Source organism: Tyto alba, unplaced genomic scaffold (assembly GCF_018691265.1).
Source record: "Tyto alba isolate M040663 unplaced genomic scaffold, T.alba_DEE_v4.0 Super-Scaffold_28, whole genome shotgun sequence".
Classification (NCBI taxonomy): Eukaryota; Metazoa; Chordata; class Aves; order Strigiformes; family Tytonidae; genus Tyto; species Tyto alba.
The window spans coordinates 14851652-14863833 of record NW_024881302.1 but is presented as its reverse complement, the minus strand read 5'-3'; the positions used below and the strand labels follow the sequence as shown (position 1 = coordinate 14863833).

Genomic DNA, 12182 nt, shown 5'->3' with positions numbered 1-12182 from the left:
GTATCCTCATTTCAGATGCACGAAGTAAATTGCAATTATTTTTTTTCAAAAAACGCTTTTTATATAGTTTGCAGTAGTGCCCTTTAATATCTATATCACTATAAATATTGTTTTATTTTTATTAGACTTCATAAATATATTGACATATCTGTAACACTAAACATGAAGCTTCCAATGCAAGAGTTTGTACATAGTCCATATCCAAATGTCACCATTATTTCATTTAAAAGATCCCAGCATGTCTACCTCATGATCCTTATAAACTCTGTAGTACTGAAATACGTCAACACTTTTTCTTGCTACATTCATTAAAATTAAGCACCCTTACCCTACCGCATCTGTAAACATCAAGTCAATTGGCAGCTAGCACATTTCCCAGTCAGCAAGCAGTATTGTGAATTTTATCTTCTCTTGCAGAAATCAATTCGTCTTCGTTGCAGCAGATGAAATTTCTTGTAACACCTCTGCAGGTAACAATCATTGATACTTCTTGATGCATCCATCCAGGTCTCAATATCCTTTTTCACATGCTGCATTTAATCGTAAGAGAAAGCATAGGAAAGTCCATAGAAAAAATCTTTGGAATAGTTTACTTAATTTATAGCTTCAGCCTATAGGTTCTGCCATATAAAAGACATTAGGTTATTTTACTGACTTTGGTGTGTTATTGCCAGTTTAAATATCATATGGCCTAGTACGTAAGGATATGTTAAACCTTCTAATAAAAAATTACTGTGCAGTACAATCAAGACTGTGACTTTCAAAAAGCCAGAACAACCAGAACTAATGAAAAGAATAAAAGTTTAGATGTATGTAGGACATTGTAAGTGCTATAAATCTAACAATTTTCTTTTCAACTCTTTGGGGGCAAATAATGCCCACAAGGGTACTGGCAGACCCTAAAGCACTCACAAAGTCTATCCTATGGATAAGATAGTGGGAGAGAGGGTCTGTGTCTCCAGCAGATCGCTCTCTAGTAAGTAAAAAGTCTTAGCTGCTTTGTTAATATACTATCGTGTGATAAGACATGGGTATGGAATAATGAAAAATGTTTTTAAAAACTAATGGTAATTTATAAATATGTTGAATATGCCAAGGGATTTTCTCTCTTTTAAGCAATATAGTTTGAACAATCTTAGTCTTAATTCAGGTAAGGATGGTATTATGTCACTGCATAAGAAATCGAAAGCCAAAATAAATAACAACAGTGCCGGGACATATTCTGCCAATAATGTTATGCAAAAAGCTACTGAGTTCATAGAAGCTGCTTGTACTGAAAGATGAAAGGGTATATAGTGTGACACAAAATGTTGGTACTAAGAAGTGTTTATTTATAGAGTTTTACATCAGCAGAAATAAATGGAAGGGGATGAGTTTTCTGTTTATGCCACAGTGGCCTATGTAGAAACAAATTAAGAACATTTATTTATGAGGAAGAAGATCATAGTTATAGCCAAGATATGCTAAAATTGTAATAATCTGTATGCTAACCATAGCATTTTTTGTGGTGATCTGAAAAGTTTTCTATAATAAAGCTTGATTTTTCAAAGTCCTAAATCATTAAGAGAATACATTTTCAGAAGTCAACACTTGACACTTTCTTGATCTCACTAGACTTGGATTTTGGCTTTTATTATTTCACTTGTTCTTCCTTCTCAGCTCTGGATTAGAGTGAGCTGTAGCAGGGAGGCTACTAATTTTTAAATCTAGGCATTGCTAAGTAAGAATAAATATAACTATTTTAGCAATTTTTTAACTTGGAATTCTTGAGGTAGACATCAGGTCTTTAGTATTTTTATTGTCCTGAAAACAATTTCCTCTTTTGCAGAGTGAACTTTTCCAAAGTAATAATTATTTCTCTAATAAAGACATTTTTTTCTCCTCAATTCAGGCACAATTTAAGTGTCCAAGACTATATTATACGTATTCTGTATATCACTACTTTGGAATTCCAGTCAAAAATATAATGCTATTATTTATCAGTAAATTAAGTGAACTTTACACAGATGGAAGTGAATTCTGTGAAAATGTATTAAAACTTTTCAGTTTACCAGTTGATAACCTCTGTGGAATTGATTCAACAATAAGGCATTTTTGTTAGGTATATTTTTGACCATATGATAAACATATCTATCATAGGTGACTGTAGGTGCCTTTTTTGTAATGTGCTCTGAAGGAGAAAGCTAACGAAAGCCTGTATCTTCTGTCTTTTGTATACCTAAGTTTTAGTCATAGAATTAAAAGGACTTCTGGCTTCATAAAAACATAACTATTTGTCCCATATTCCTGTGGTACAAGTTGCCAAAGTTGCATTTGGTCTTTCAAATCTGTATGTTGACTTTCAACTAATTTATTATCTGATGTTTTATGTTGTAATAAGGAGCATATATAGATACATAAACTTTTAGAACCAAAGCTAATCTTCCTATGGTTTTCAGATGCATGCAAAACACCCACAGTACAATTTTATAGTGCTTTTTTTAGTGCTCCTAAACTCAATTACAGTAATTCAGCTGTGTTTGTAAAAATGATATAAAGTGAAGATACTGATAAGATGCTCAATGTTTGAAATGTGAGTATATGTATGTTTGTATTGTTTCATTGTAAAGAATGTGTGTGTTTGTAGGTTTCAAATAATAAAATAACAAGTAAAATTTTGGTTGGAACTTTATCATCAAATGGAAATGGGAGGTCTTGGGTGATTCTGCTGGTAATATTCACTCTTCTCTTCCTAATACTTAATCATTCCTGCCAGAGGATACTTAGCCCTCAGCCATGTGATACCTTTTTTGATTTGGGAATAAAGTAATCTTGAATAAATAGATATGTTAATGAGTGGATGGTGTGTCCATATACACATTTCTATTTGTGTATGTGTAACTGTTCTTGCATGCACATTATGTAAAGAAAACCTATTCAGTATCTGACAGAGGGATCCTTCCATGGGAAATTTAAAAATATTTCACTCTTGACTGCATCCTGTACATTCTGAGGCTAAAAATAATTACTCTTCAGAAGAGAAGTTTTGAGCTTCTGGAATAGATCTTCTCTGGCAGGCATGATTAAAGAGTTTGCACACAGACCTGAACTAGAACAAAGGTATGGAAGCTATCTGAAACCTCCTATCAGTTTGATGGAATTTTAACAAGGATCTCTAAAGACTCTGCTCTATCAAATCTCTGACAATGGGCAAATTAGGGGAGAATTAACCCTGAGGTTCCTGGCTGATGGGGGCAATGGGCATCTTGCCCTATCAGGCTCCTAATAAATCAGAATGAGACCCAGAATAAACCCATGGTTTATTTATATGTTGGTTACAAAACATTGTTCATTTTGAATCTTTAGCATTTTTAATGATTTTTTCAAATCAGTGCTCAATATTTTTTTTTTCTTTTAGGTAAGATCAAAATTTATAGTTTGTAAAGAAAAAAATATTTTGTAGTGTATTTTCCAAGTGCATTCTAGGAATTACACGCATATTACATTTTATGATTTTTGTATAAATATGGGGCAGGATCATTATTTGATATTTATACCACTCTTTCGTTCTTCCTTCAATTTTTAACTGTTATCCAACTTTCATTTACAAACAAAAAAATCCAGTGCAGTTGCATGCCTGGTATTATTTTTCTCCCAAGTGTATATGCAGTTTATGATTTTGAAATAACAGAGAGAGGCAAGTATATATATAAACCTGAATTTGGAATGAAGTATGGTGGAAGTGGATATAACATCTGTCCAGTTGTGACTGTATTTATTTACATATTTGAGCAGAATCATCCCCAGGAGGCGGGATTGCGTGTGTGCAAAAGAAATGCATTATAAAGCTTTAGGAGTTGACAGTCCTCGATTAAGTTATTGACCTCCATTTAGAGAAAGATGCAGTCTCCAAAACAGATTAAACATTCTGGAAGGTTTAACTTTATAACTCTAGGAAAAATGTTTCATAAAAGCAGGCAGATTAAAGAAGCAAACATTGGAGTTTGTACTGTTGAAATAATTTGAACAGAATATTGGCAATTCTTAACCAACAGAATTGCTCAAGTCATTGCAATTTTCCTGTATACTGTCATTAACCTGTCAACATTAACACTACCACAAATTCTATTAACAAAACAATCGCAATCGCAAATATGGAGATACTTATTAAAAAGCAAATTAATATTTGACAAAGTCCTTAGAATGATTAAGGTGCCTGTTGTGGCGTACCTCTGCTACAGTATGTAAATAATCGTAGCTGGTCAAAATTTTATCATATATGCTTGCATACATCTCATTGACTTATTCATGTGTCTGGTAGAAGATATTGATCAGATTATACTCTTTCAAATGAATTTCCAAGAAATACCTATAATTCAAACTGCTTTGGAAAAATGTAGTTTCAACCTGTTGAATTAGTGTGTAAAGACATATGTTCGGTTGTGAGAGGTTCCTCCTTTATAGTATTGCTGCCTATGGCTTTGACTTCATTTCATGACGGAATTTCACTGGGAAAATAACCATTTTCTATGAGATGCTTTTATTATTATGTTACACTCTGCCACTAATAAGATAAAATAAGAAATGAAGATGAAGGAGCATCTGTAAGGTCTTTGTTCAAGTACTTAAGGCCGTACTGTTTTTCCCTGTGAATAATAGCAGATACTGAAGTTTTTGCTCCAGGAAGACTAGGAAATGTACTAATGCACATTATTAAACTTCTATAAATTCAAGTGTCCTTTATGTTGGCAGTTTAAACTTCCGTTTACTGCTGCTGTAAATAGTTGCTTATATGGAATTCCATTTGTTACAGCTTTTACTGCTCTTGGTAGTTATGTGGTAAAGATGTTCAGCTATTGGATCAGTTGATAAAAATCAGTAAACACGTTGATTATCCTCTGTTCTTCTTTCATGAAGTTTGATTAATTCCTTTTTCTCACCCAGTGAAAACACTGGCAGCCCTTTTTGGCATCTTTGTCATTATCTCTTTGACAGCTTGCCTTCCCGGTACTTGCAGTTCTAGGTCAGTTCGCATGACTAGTCAAATGTGACAACATGACAAGATTAAGTAAAGCTGAGGTTCTGTGATTTGTAAATGGAGGATTTGAAATGTGAAGCTCCTTTGATAACAGAAATAGTGAATAATCTGTGTTTGCCCTCAACAAGTGCATGCAAGCATGTGTGCATCTTCTGTATTGTTTTTTTAATGAAGCAACCAGAATTTATTGCTCTGATAGACTGAAAATAGTACATGTGAAAGGTGGTTTGTGTGTGTGCATGAATGTATGGTTATATACAAGTATGTTAAATAAACAAAGATTCAGTTTTAATATCTTGAGATTATCATACTGCATTTAAAATACTAAACAAAAAATAGTATGATTGCATACTAACAGAACTTTACACACAAGCACAAAAGACTGCTTTAAAATTTAATAAACAAAGTACCTTGTATATTTATTATTGAACTAGATAAGAATTTATTCAATGTTTATTGCCCCCAAATATACAGCAATAGTAACAAAAATGCTTTACAGATCAAAGAAATACTTGGTTTTCATTGTAATACAGATGGTTTTAAGTGTCACCTGATGGCAAGCTTCAGTTTCCCCAGTGGCTTTTTTTTTTTTATGCAGTTTATATAAAGTCTAACTTGCATAGAGATTGTACAGAAAGGTGGTGTTGGTTAGATTTCTAACTAGGCATCAAATGAAATCCCTACACTAGTGTAAATCCAGACAGCAAGACTGAAATTTGAGAGAAAGCTTTTAAGCTGAGGTCTGTCCCTGGGACTGTTCCATAGCAGTTACTCAGCATCAGCTCAGGGGGAAAGTCACATGTGCTGCTGTTTGTTGCGCTTCTATATTTCTGCAAATTAACCAGTATCAATCATATTTATTTAAATGTTTAACAAGGTGGCAGCTCAACTTTGGATGGCTGTAAACATCTAAGAAACTTCAAAAGAAGCTTCATGTTGGCATCAGATCTCAGCATCAATGACCAAAATTTCTGCAAAACATGCCCATCAATTAGCAAGAAAACTGATCAAATTCACATGTGACATAAATAAGTAAACAGTCAAGAATCTGAAATTTGCCTCTGTATATAGAAAATGCTCAGTAGGCTTCTCAAGTTTCTTCTAGCTCCAATGTGCAGGAAAAACTAATGACTGCTTTTAATATTTCATCAGTGATGTATTTATGAAGATCCCTTCCTCGAAATCTTTTATTATCACCCTATACCTATGGTAGATCATGGCCAAATTTCCTCAGCTCTGTGAAAACCTAGGAATGTTAATACTATACTAATAGGAAATCCCTCATGGTCTTCAAGGTATACAGGAGTTCAGCACTGCAGCATACCTTGAAATTTCACTGTTTCATTGTGCTGTCTGTCTCTACTACATCTTCACAACTCTTTCTCAGCTCCACATCACAAATCGCTAAAGCATTAACAGTTGTGAAAGAGGAAGATGATATGCAGCAATGTATTTTATGGTCCTCCCTTGTAGAATTCACCTAGTGTTTGATATTGTGCATTTAAAACTTTAAATAGAGAATTTTAGCATTCTTAACCTTGACAATGAAGGAAAATGACTGGAAACTGTTTTTATCAGCAGATTTTAATCATTTTCCTTGGTCTTAAGTAAAAAAATAAGATAGACGTTTTTCCTTATTGCCTTCTGAGATATAGAGAGAGAGTCATTGCTCTTTTAAGTGACTGAAATGCCTAAAGTTGCTTGGTGTTAATATCCAAAATGAAATAAATTGATTGGTTGCACATGCTTTGAACACCATAAGCAGATACCATCCTACTGTAGTGAAGAATTTTAAGTTAAAGGACTACCACTGCTGCACAGTGTTGACCCACTGAGGGTAAAATACTGCTCAGCAATGTGGTGTGTAAGTGGTGTGCATATGAAGGAGCTGTGCTGCTCATGTCATCTATCTTGGTAACATTGTAGTTACGTGACCAAGAGAAAGAGCAAGATGTTAGTTACTGGAAACATTTATCTGGATAAGGCTGGGTAACCCTTGCTTTCCCTGTATTTCTTCCAATTCTTTACTAAAATCTTCACATCTTTGTCTAGAATTTTATTGCACTTCTGCATTAAGATCTGACAGAGGAGAGATGTGAATTGCCCTTTCTGTGCCAGCAGCAAAGGGCACATCCTGCAAGCATGGTGCTTTCCAGTGTGAAGGAGAAGGGCAGGAACACCAAGGCACTCTGCATTGTTCCTTCTCGTACTTAGCCAAGTCTCACTCGTTCAGTTGCCATTTTGTGAAATTTAGTAATAATTGTCAGTACAAGTATTTCAGTAAGGTTATTCTGGTTGAAGATTCAACACACATAGGTCTGAAGAATAAGGGATTTCACTTTTATATCATTCAGTTATAATCAGAGCCAGTAAAGAATGGATAATACTGTGGAAAAGTCAGAAATATGAGCTTTCCAGCGAGACATACACTTTTCTTGTAATATGGCAAGCAGTGGGGGATTAGATCAGAGTTAGATTTAGCTGAGGTAGTACCAGATTTTTAACTTCTCTTTTTATAGTTCTTAAACAGATTCATCATTTTTTATAGTTCCTCTAGCAATATGTAGACTTTAAAAAATGGGGGAAAATTATAATGATCAGAAAAATATGTGCATTAAATTCCTGAAAAATAAAATAATGTTTAAAATTCTCCTTCTATATTTCTCAAATCACTTGAGGAAAATATGTTAACTTGGTTCATATTTTATACTGTAAATTTTTCCTTATTAATGCTATTATTAAATCCTATAGTATGTATATTATTAAGAAGCTTCCAAATGTCTCCAGTATCAGAGCTCCACTGTCTGTCCTAGGTGTGTATGGAAATACAGCCATAGTACCAAAGACCTTAAAAACCTAAAATGGTAATTACGATTAGAGAGGCACATACTTTCCCTGTTTTTAGAGACTTCAGTAATACCTACTACTGATGATTTACAGAGTGACTCAATTTCAAAGGTCCTACTAAAATAAATCTCACAATCAATTAGCATTTTTAATTCTCTTTCATTTTATTTATGCAGTGTACAACCAATTGTCATTTTATGTAGTATTTTAGCAATTTTAAACTGAAAATGATTGAAGAAATTGCGACACAGCATGAGTAAAGAATATACAATATACTGAGCTTATGATGGGTAGTTTACAGCTACATTTACAGATGTTAGAATGGCTACACTGATTTTTTTTCTGCTGTTTCCCAGTAAGTTGTTAGTCCAGCTATTTAAGAACCAGTGCCAGTATGAGAACAAAACATTATTTCTTTTCCTGTTGTGTTTTGAGCAGTTGTTCCAGATATATTGGAAAATAGTGCAACTTACTTCATTCTTATTAGTGGTGCATCAAAATTGTTCATCAGGTGTGTTCTTAGACAAGAATTTGTGAGTGCGCATATTGGTTTTGATACATTGATTTAACATTCTGTAAAATACACATATAATTGCATTGACTATTAATTTATCCAAAATACTTTGCCATTTGCATGTCGTAAATTTTAGTAAATTGTTTACCTAGAATGATTGTTTCCAGTGTAAATTATCACAAAGCATTTAATTGCCACTAATTTTAATGAGAAATAAGCATGCTGGCATAACAGTGAATAAATGAACCAATGACTGTGTGACTGAACTAGCTTACTGATTTTCAGTGTGACAATATAGTTTAAATCCTTCTTACTATTTTCAGCATGGAAATCAGAATCTATTCTGCTAACCTTCTGAGCTTCTAAATTTGGTGTCATGCAAGGGCGTGTTTAAAAATTAGCATTTAAAAAGAAACCCACTTGCTTTAAGTTTAAGCTGACACTGTTCCTTTCCTCTGTGGAAATGAAATTTATTAATCATAATAAAACCATCATATTCTGAAGGTAGAGGTCACCCTGAGGAGAAAAAAAAGTCTATTCATCACAGAGGAATTTCAATGCATTTTTTTCCCAGATAATATATGAGCATGTATTCTCTCCACTTTGGAAATATGTTCTTCCATGTTTGTGCTTACATATGTGAAGTATATTTAGGAGGGTGCAAGAATGAGAATTTTGCAATTTTATTTTATATACTTTATTTTCTTTTACAGAAGATTTGGAAGAATGCTTTTTACATTTTATTTTATTTACATTTACTTTGCACACATTTGTTCAAGTGGAATTTCAATATCCTGTGAAAGAAAAGGAAGGTGTTTCTTATTTTAGCAAGAATATAAGCATTTCTAATTCTGAAATATCATTTTTATGTTAATATCACAGTACAAACTTCAGCATTATCATAACATAAATGCAAAACATAAATTTTAAGGAGCAAGGATTAATTTAGGTCACAGTTTTCACATTAGGATTACTTTACAACTCTTTTGTTTTAAGGAATAAACATGGTTTACACAGTAAGATGAAAAAAGTAATGTAAAGCACTGACAATAAGTTATTATTACTTTGACAAAAGAGTAATAAAAATGTACTCAGAAGTAAATACTGGGTTGAAACAGTCATTTTTTCTTTCTTTTGAAATCGCTTAATGTGTTTGTTTATTCATATTTTCCTCCTAGCTGTCCAGATTTCTGTAACATATCGATATAATACTATTAGCAACATGTTTTATTACATCAGTGTTGTAAACTTGCTAGTTACTTTAGTAGCTGTGTTAAATATACTAATAATTTAATAAAGCCCAAGCACTATGTGTTCAGGCTTGTTCCTTCCTTACAAGTGGCCTGTGCATTTAGGCCACTTAATCCCCTGCCGTGAGTGGCCCCTTAGACTTTCAGTTTTGTGGGGCACTGTGACATAGTCGAGGGTCCTGCAGGAATGGGATGCAGTATGGAGTCAAAATGCAGCTACCGCAGGAAACAGATCAGACCAGTGGAAACAAAAGACCCACAAAGTGCCAGTGTGGTTAATGGTTTACACTAGACCAAAACTAATGTAATTCTTACAGATCTGCATTTACACTCTGTGCTCAGTATTGCAGAAAACTCATTTAATCAGAAGAAAGAAAAAAAAAATAAACAAAACAAAACCTGAAAATATACTGGTTCCCATTGCTTTAAAAATATCAGTCATGACATTAAAGAGGGTATAATAATAGTACATGCAATTCCTTCTCCATGTTACTAGGGACATGAGGGAAATTTACAGTGCTGGAAAAAAGTCTAGCTTTAAATTAATTGTTTTCCTTTTCTAGATGTTTTCTTACTGTTTGAATGAGATTTGGCTTGAGAGAATTAAAATTCTAATGATGATTAAAATGGATTCTCAGACTTTAAAAATGAGCATACAGAGGAAAATAAGATGTCTTCTTCACTTCAGTGTAGATGAACAAGACATGAGAGATTCTGTTATGGCTACTATCAAAGCTAAGTATTTTAAATCTCTAAATATTATAATGCTTGCCAAGCCAATGTTACGAAGGCTGAGGTTTATGGAAGTTCTTCCATCCAAAGAGGCTTCAGAGTCTAGGATCAGTGTCAAACCTGCCTGAAGAACTCTTATGCCTCCTTTCCAACTCAAAGAATCACCAAGTGTTATTTACCCAACATAGGCTCATGTGAGCTATTTTTTCTTCCATTTCTTTCAGTGCGACCTGCCTGGTTTCTTTGCCCTTAACTTCCTTGGATAATTTCCAAAGATAGGTTTTCATGGATACCAAGAATTTAAATGTAATTGATATATAAATTTAATCCTTCACTCATCAGTATATTGTATGCAAAAGAGGAACTAATATGTTTCATACAAGTCTTTTACACATATTTTCCTGAGTCTAAGACATGTCTTAAAGAAAGTGATTGCCTAGCATGCTGCTTCCTTAGATATTCATGTATATCTTTGATAGCTGAGGACTTGTCTGCCCAAATCTAAAGTAAACATAGCTGTGGGGTAAGATACAAAGCCCACATTTATTAACTTGTGGTACTTTCAAAGCTTTAATAGATTAACTCCCTTTTAATATATTGTTCCTTAATAGAAAGTTAAATTTACTAAGTAAACAAGACAGTACAACTGAAGGTATTCATCTGCTATGGCTGTACTTTGTAGTGAAACATCCAGATTTTGCCATAGAATATTTTATAAGAACATAAGTGCACTTCACATTTGCTCAAAATTCTGGACTCTGTTGCTGGAAAAAAATGGCTTATGCCATACCCAATACCAAATATCAACCAATGTACACTTCAAAGTTCGTACTTACTAAAGTTTTTTCTTACTTCCTTCATCAGGATGTGTGTCTATATATCCTTGGGAAAGGAAAAGCATGTAACTTCCGCTAATCTGTGACCCTAGGCTTGATCAGAGAGTGAGAGATATTTATGTAAAGCCTCTGCCTTTTCAGTGCGGAACCCTTTTGCCTTTAGATAGCACAGTCGACCCAGGAGGTGGTTTACTGGGATTTCCATATGCAATTAATTCCTCATATTCTTGCAATGTTGGCTTAGTGAAATTGAGAATTAAAGACTATCTTGTCTATGGTAATTTCTGCTTCTTCCTTGAAGATGTCACTGGGTTGGTAGGAATGTCTAGTTCAGATAATTTGGACCTCTTTTCTACCTCACATCCAGGACCCACCGTAGTAGGTGGCAGAGAATTGCATATGCCATGGAATCATTCTTTTCTCAGCTTTCCCTCAGCTGATTATCTAGGAATCAGCTAATCAGATTCCACTTGTGGAGGAGCAAATACATGATAATAAAATAGGACAACTGTCCTCTTTTCAAAAAAAGTAAGTTTGTATTTGTATCTGAAAAATATGGTAGTTCCACAGAATGAGACCAGTCTGAGGGTACTATTCACAAAAGACTAAAAATAATGATTTTTTTTGAGAGGTATCAAGAGTATTATTGAAACTTAGCTTGTTTATTACATTAGTCCTTGTATGATGGACAGCACTATAAATTCAAGATTGTTTTGTTGTTATATGTGACACCTAAGATCAAATGTAAATTCTTTGATTATGGAAAAAACGTTAGACATTCAGTGAAACTTGTATTTAGTTGACATGTCCATCTCACTAATGGTAACTGCATTCAGATGCGGGCTGTGAAGCAAAGCTATGTATTTCAAGGTGAAGAGGAGGTCTGGGCCAGCACATCGACCAGGGATACATATAAAGAAGCTTTGAAGTAGTTTCAACTGTAAGGATTTTGTATGGGGAGAAATTACAAAAATCTGATTTTCACA

The 12182-nt window shown here is 33.8% G+C and overlaps 1 protein-coding gene across 29 annotated transcripts in view; it reads left to right on the top strand.

Moving 5' to 3' along the window:
• Positions 1-12182, top strand: part of RBFOX1 (RNA binding fox-1 homolog 1) — a 1320820-nt gene that overhangs the window by 1304168 nt on the left and 4470 nt on the right. For 6 of the 29 annotated variants that reach the window (XM_042798373.1, XM_042798372.1, XM_032983537.2 and 3 more), the window contains one exon: positions 418-470. The exons of the other annotated variants lie outside the window; for them this stretch is intronic. In XM_042798373.1, the coding sequence (XP_042654307.1) occupies positions 418-470 (53 nt within the window). The remainder of the gene's footprint in view (positions 1-417; positions 471-12182) is intronic. 29 annotated transcript variants of the gene reach the window in all.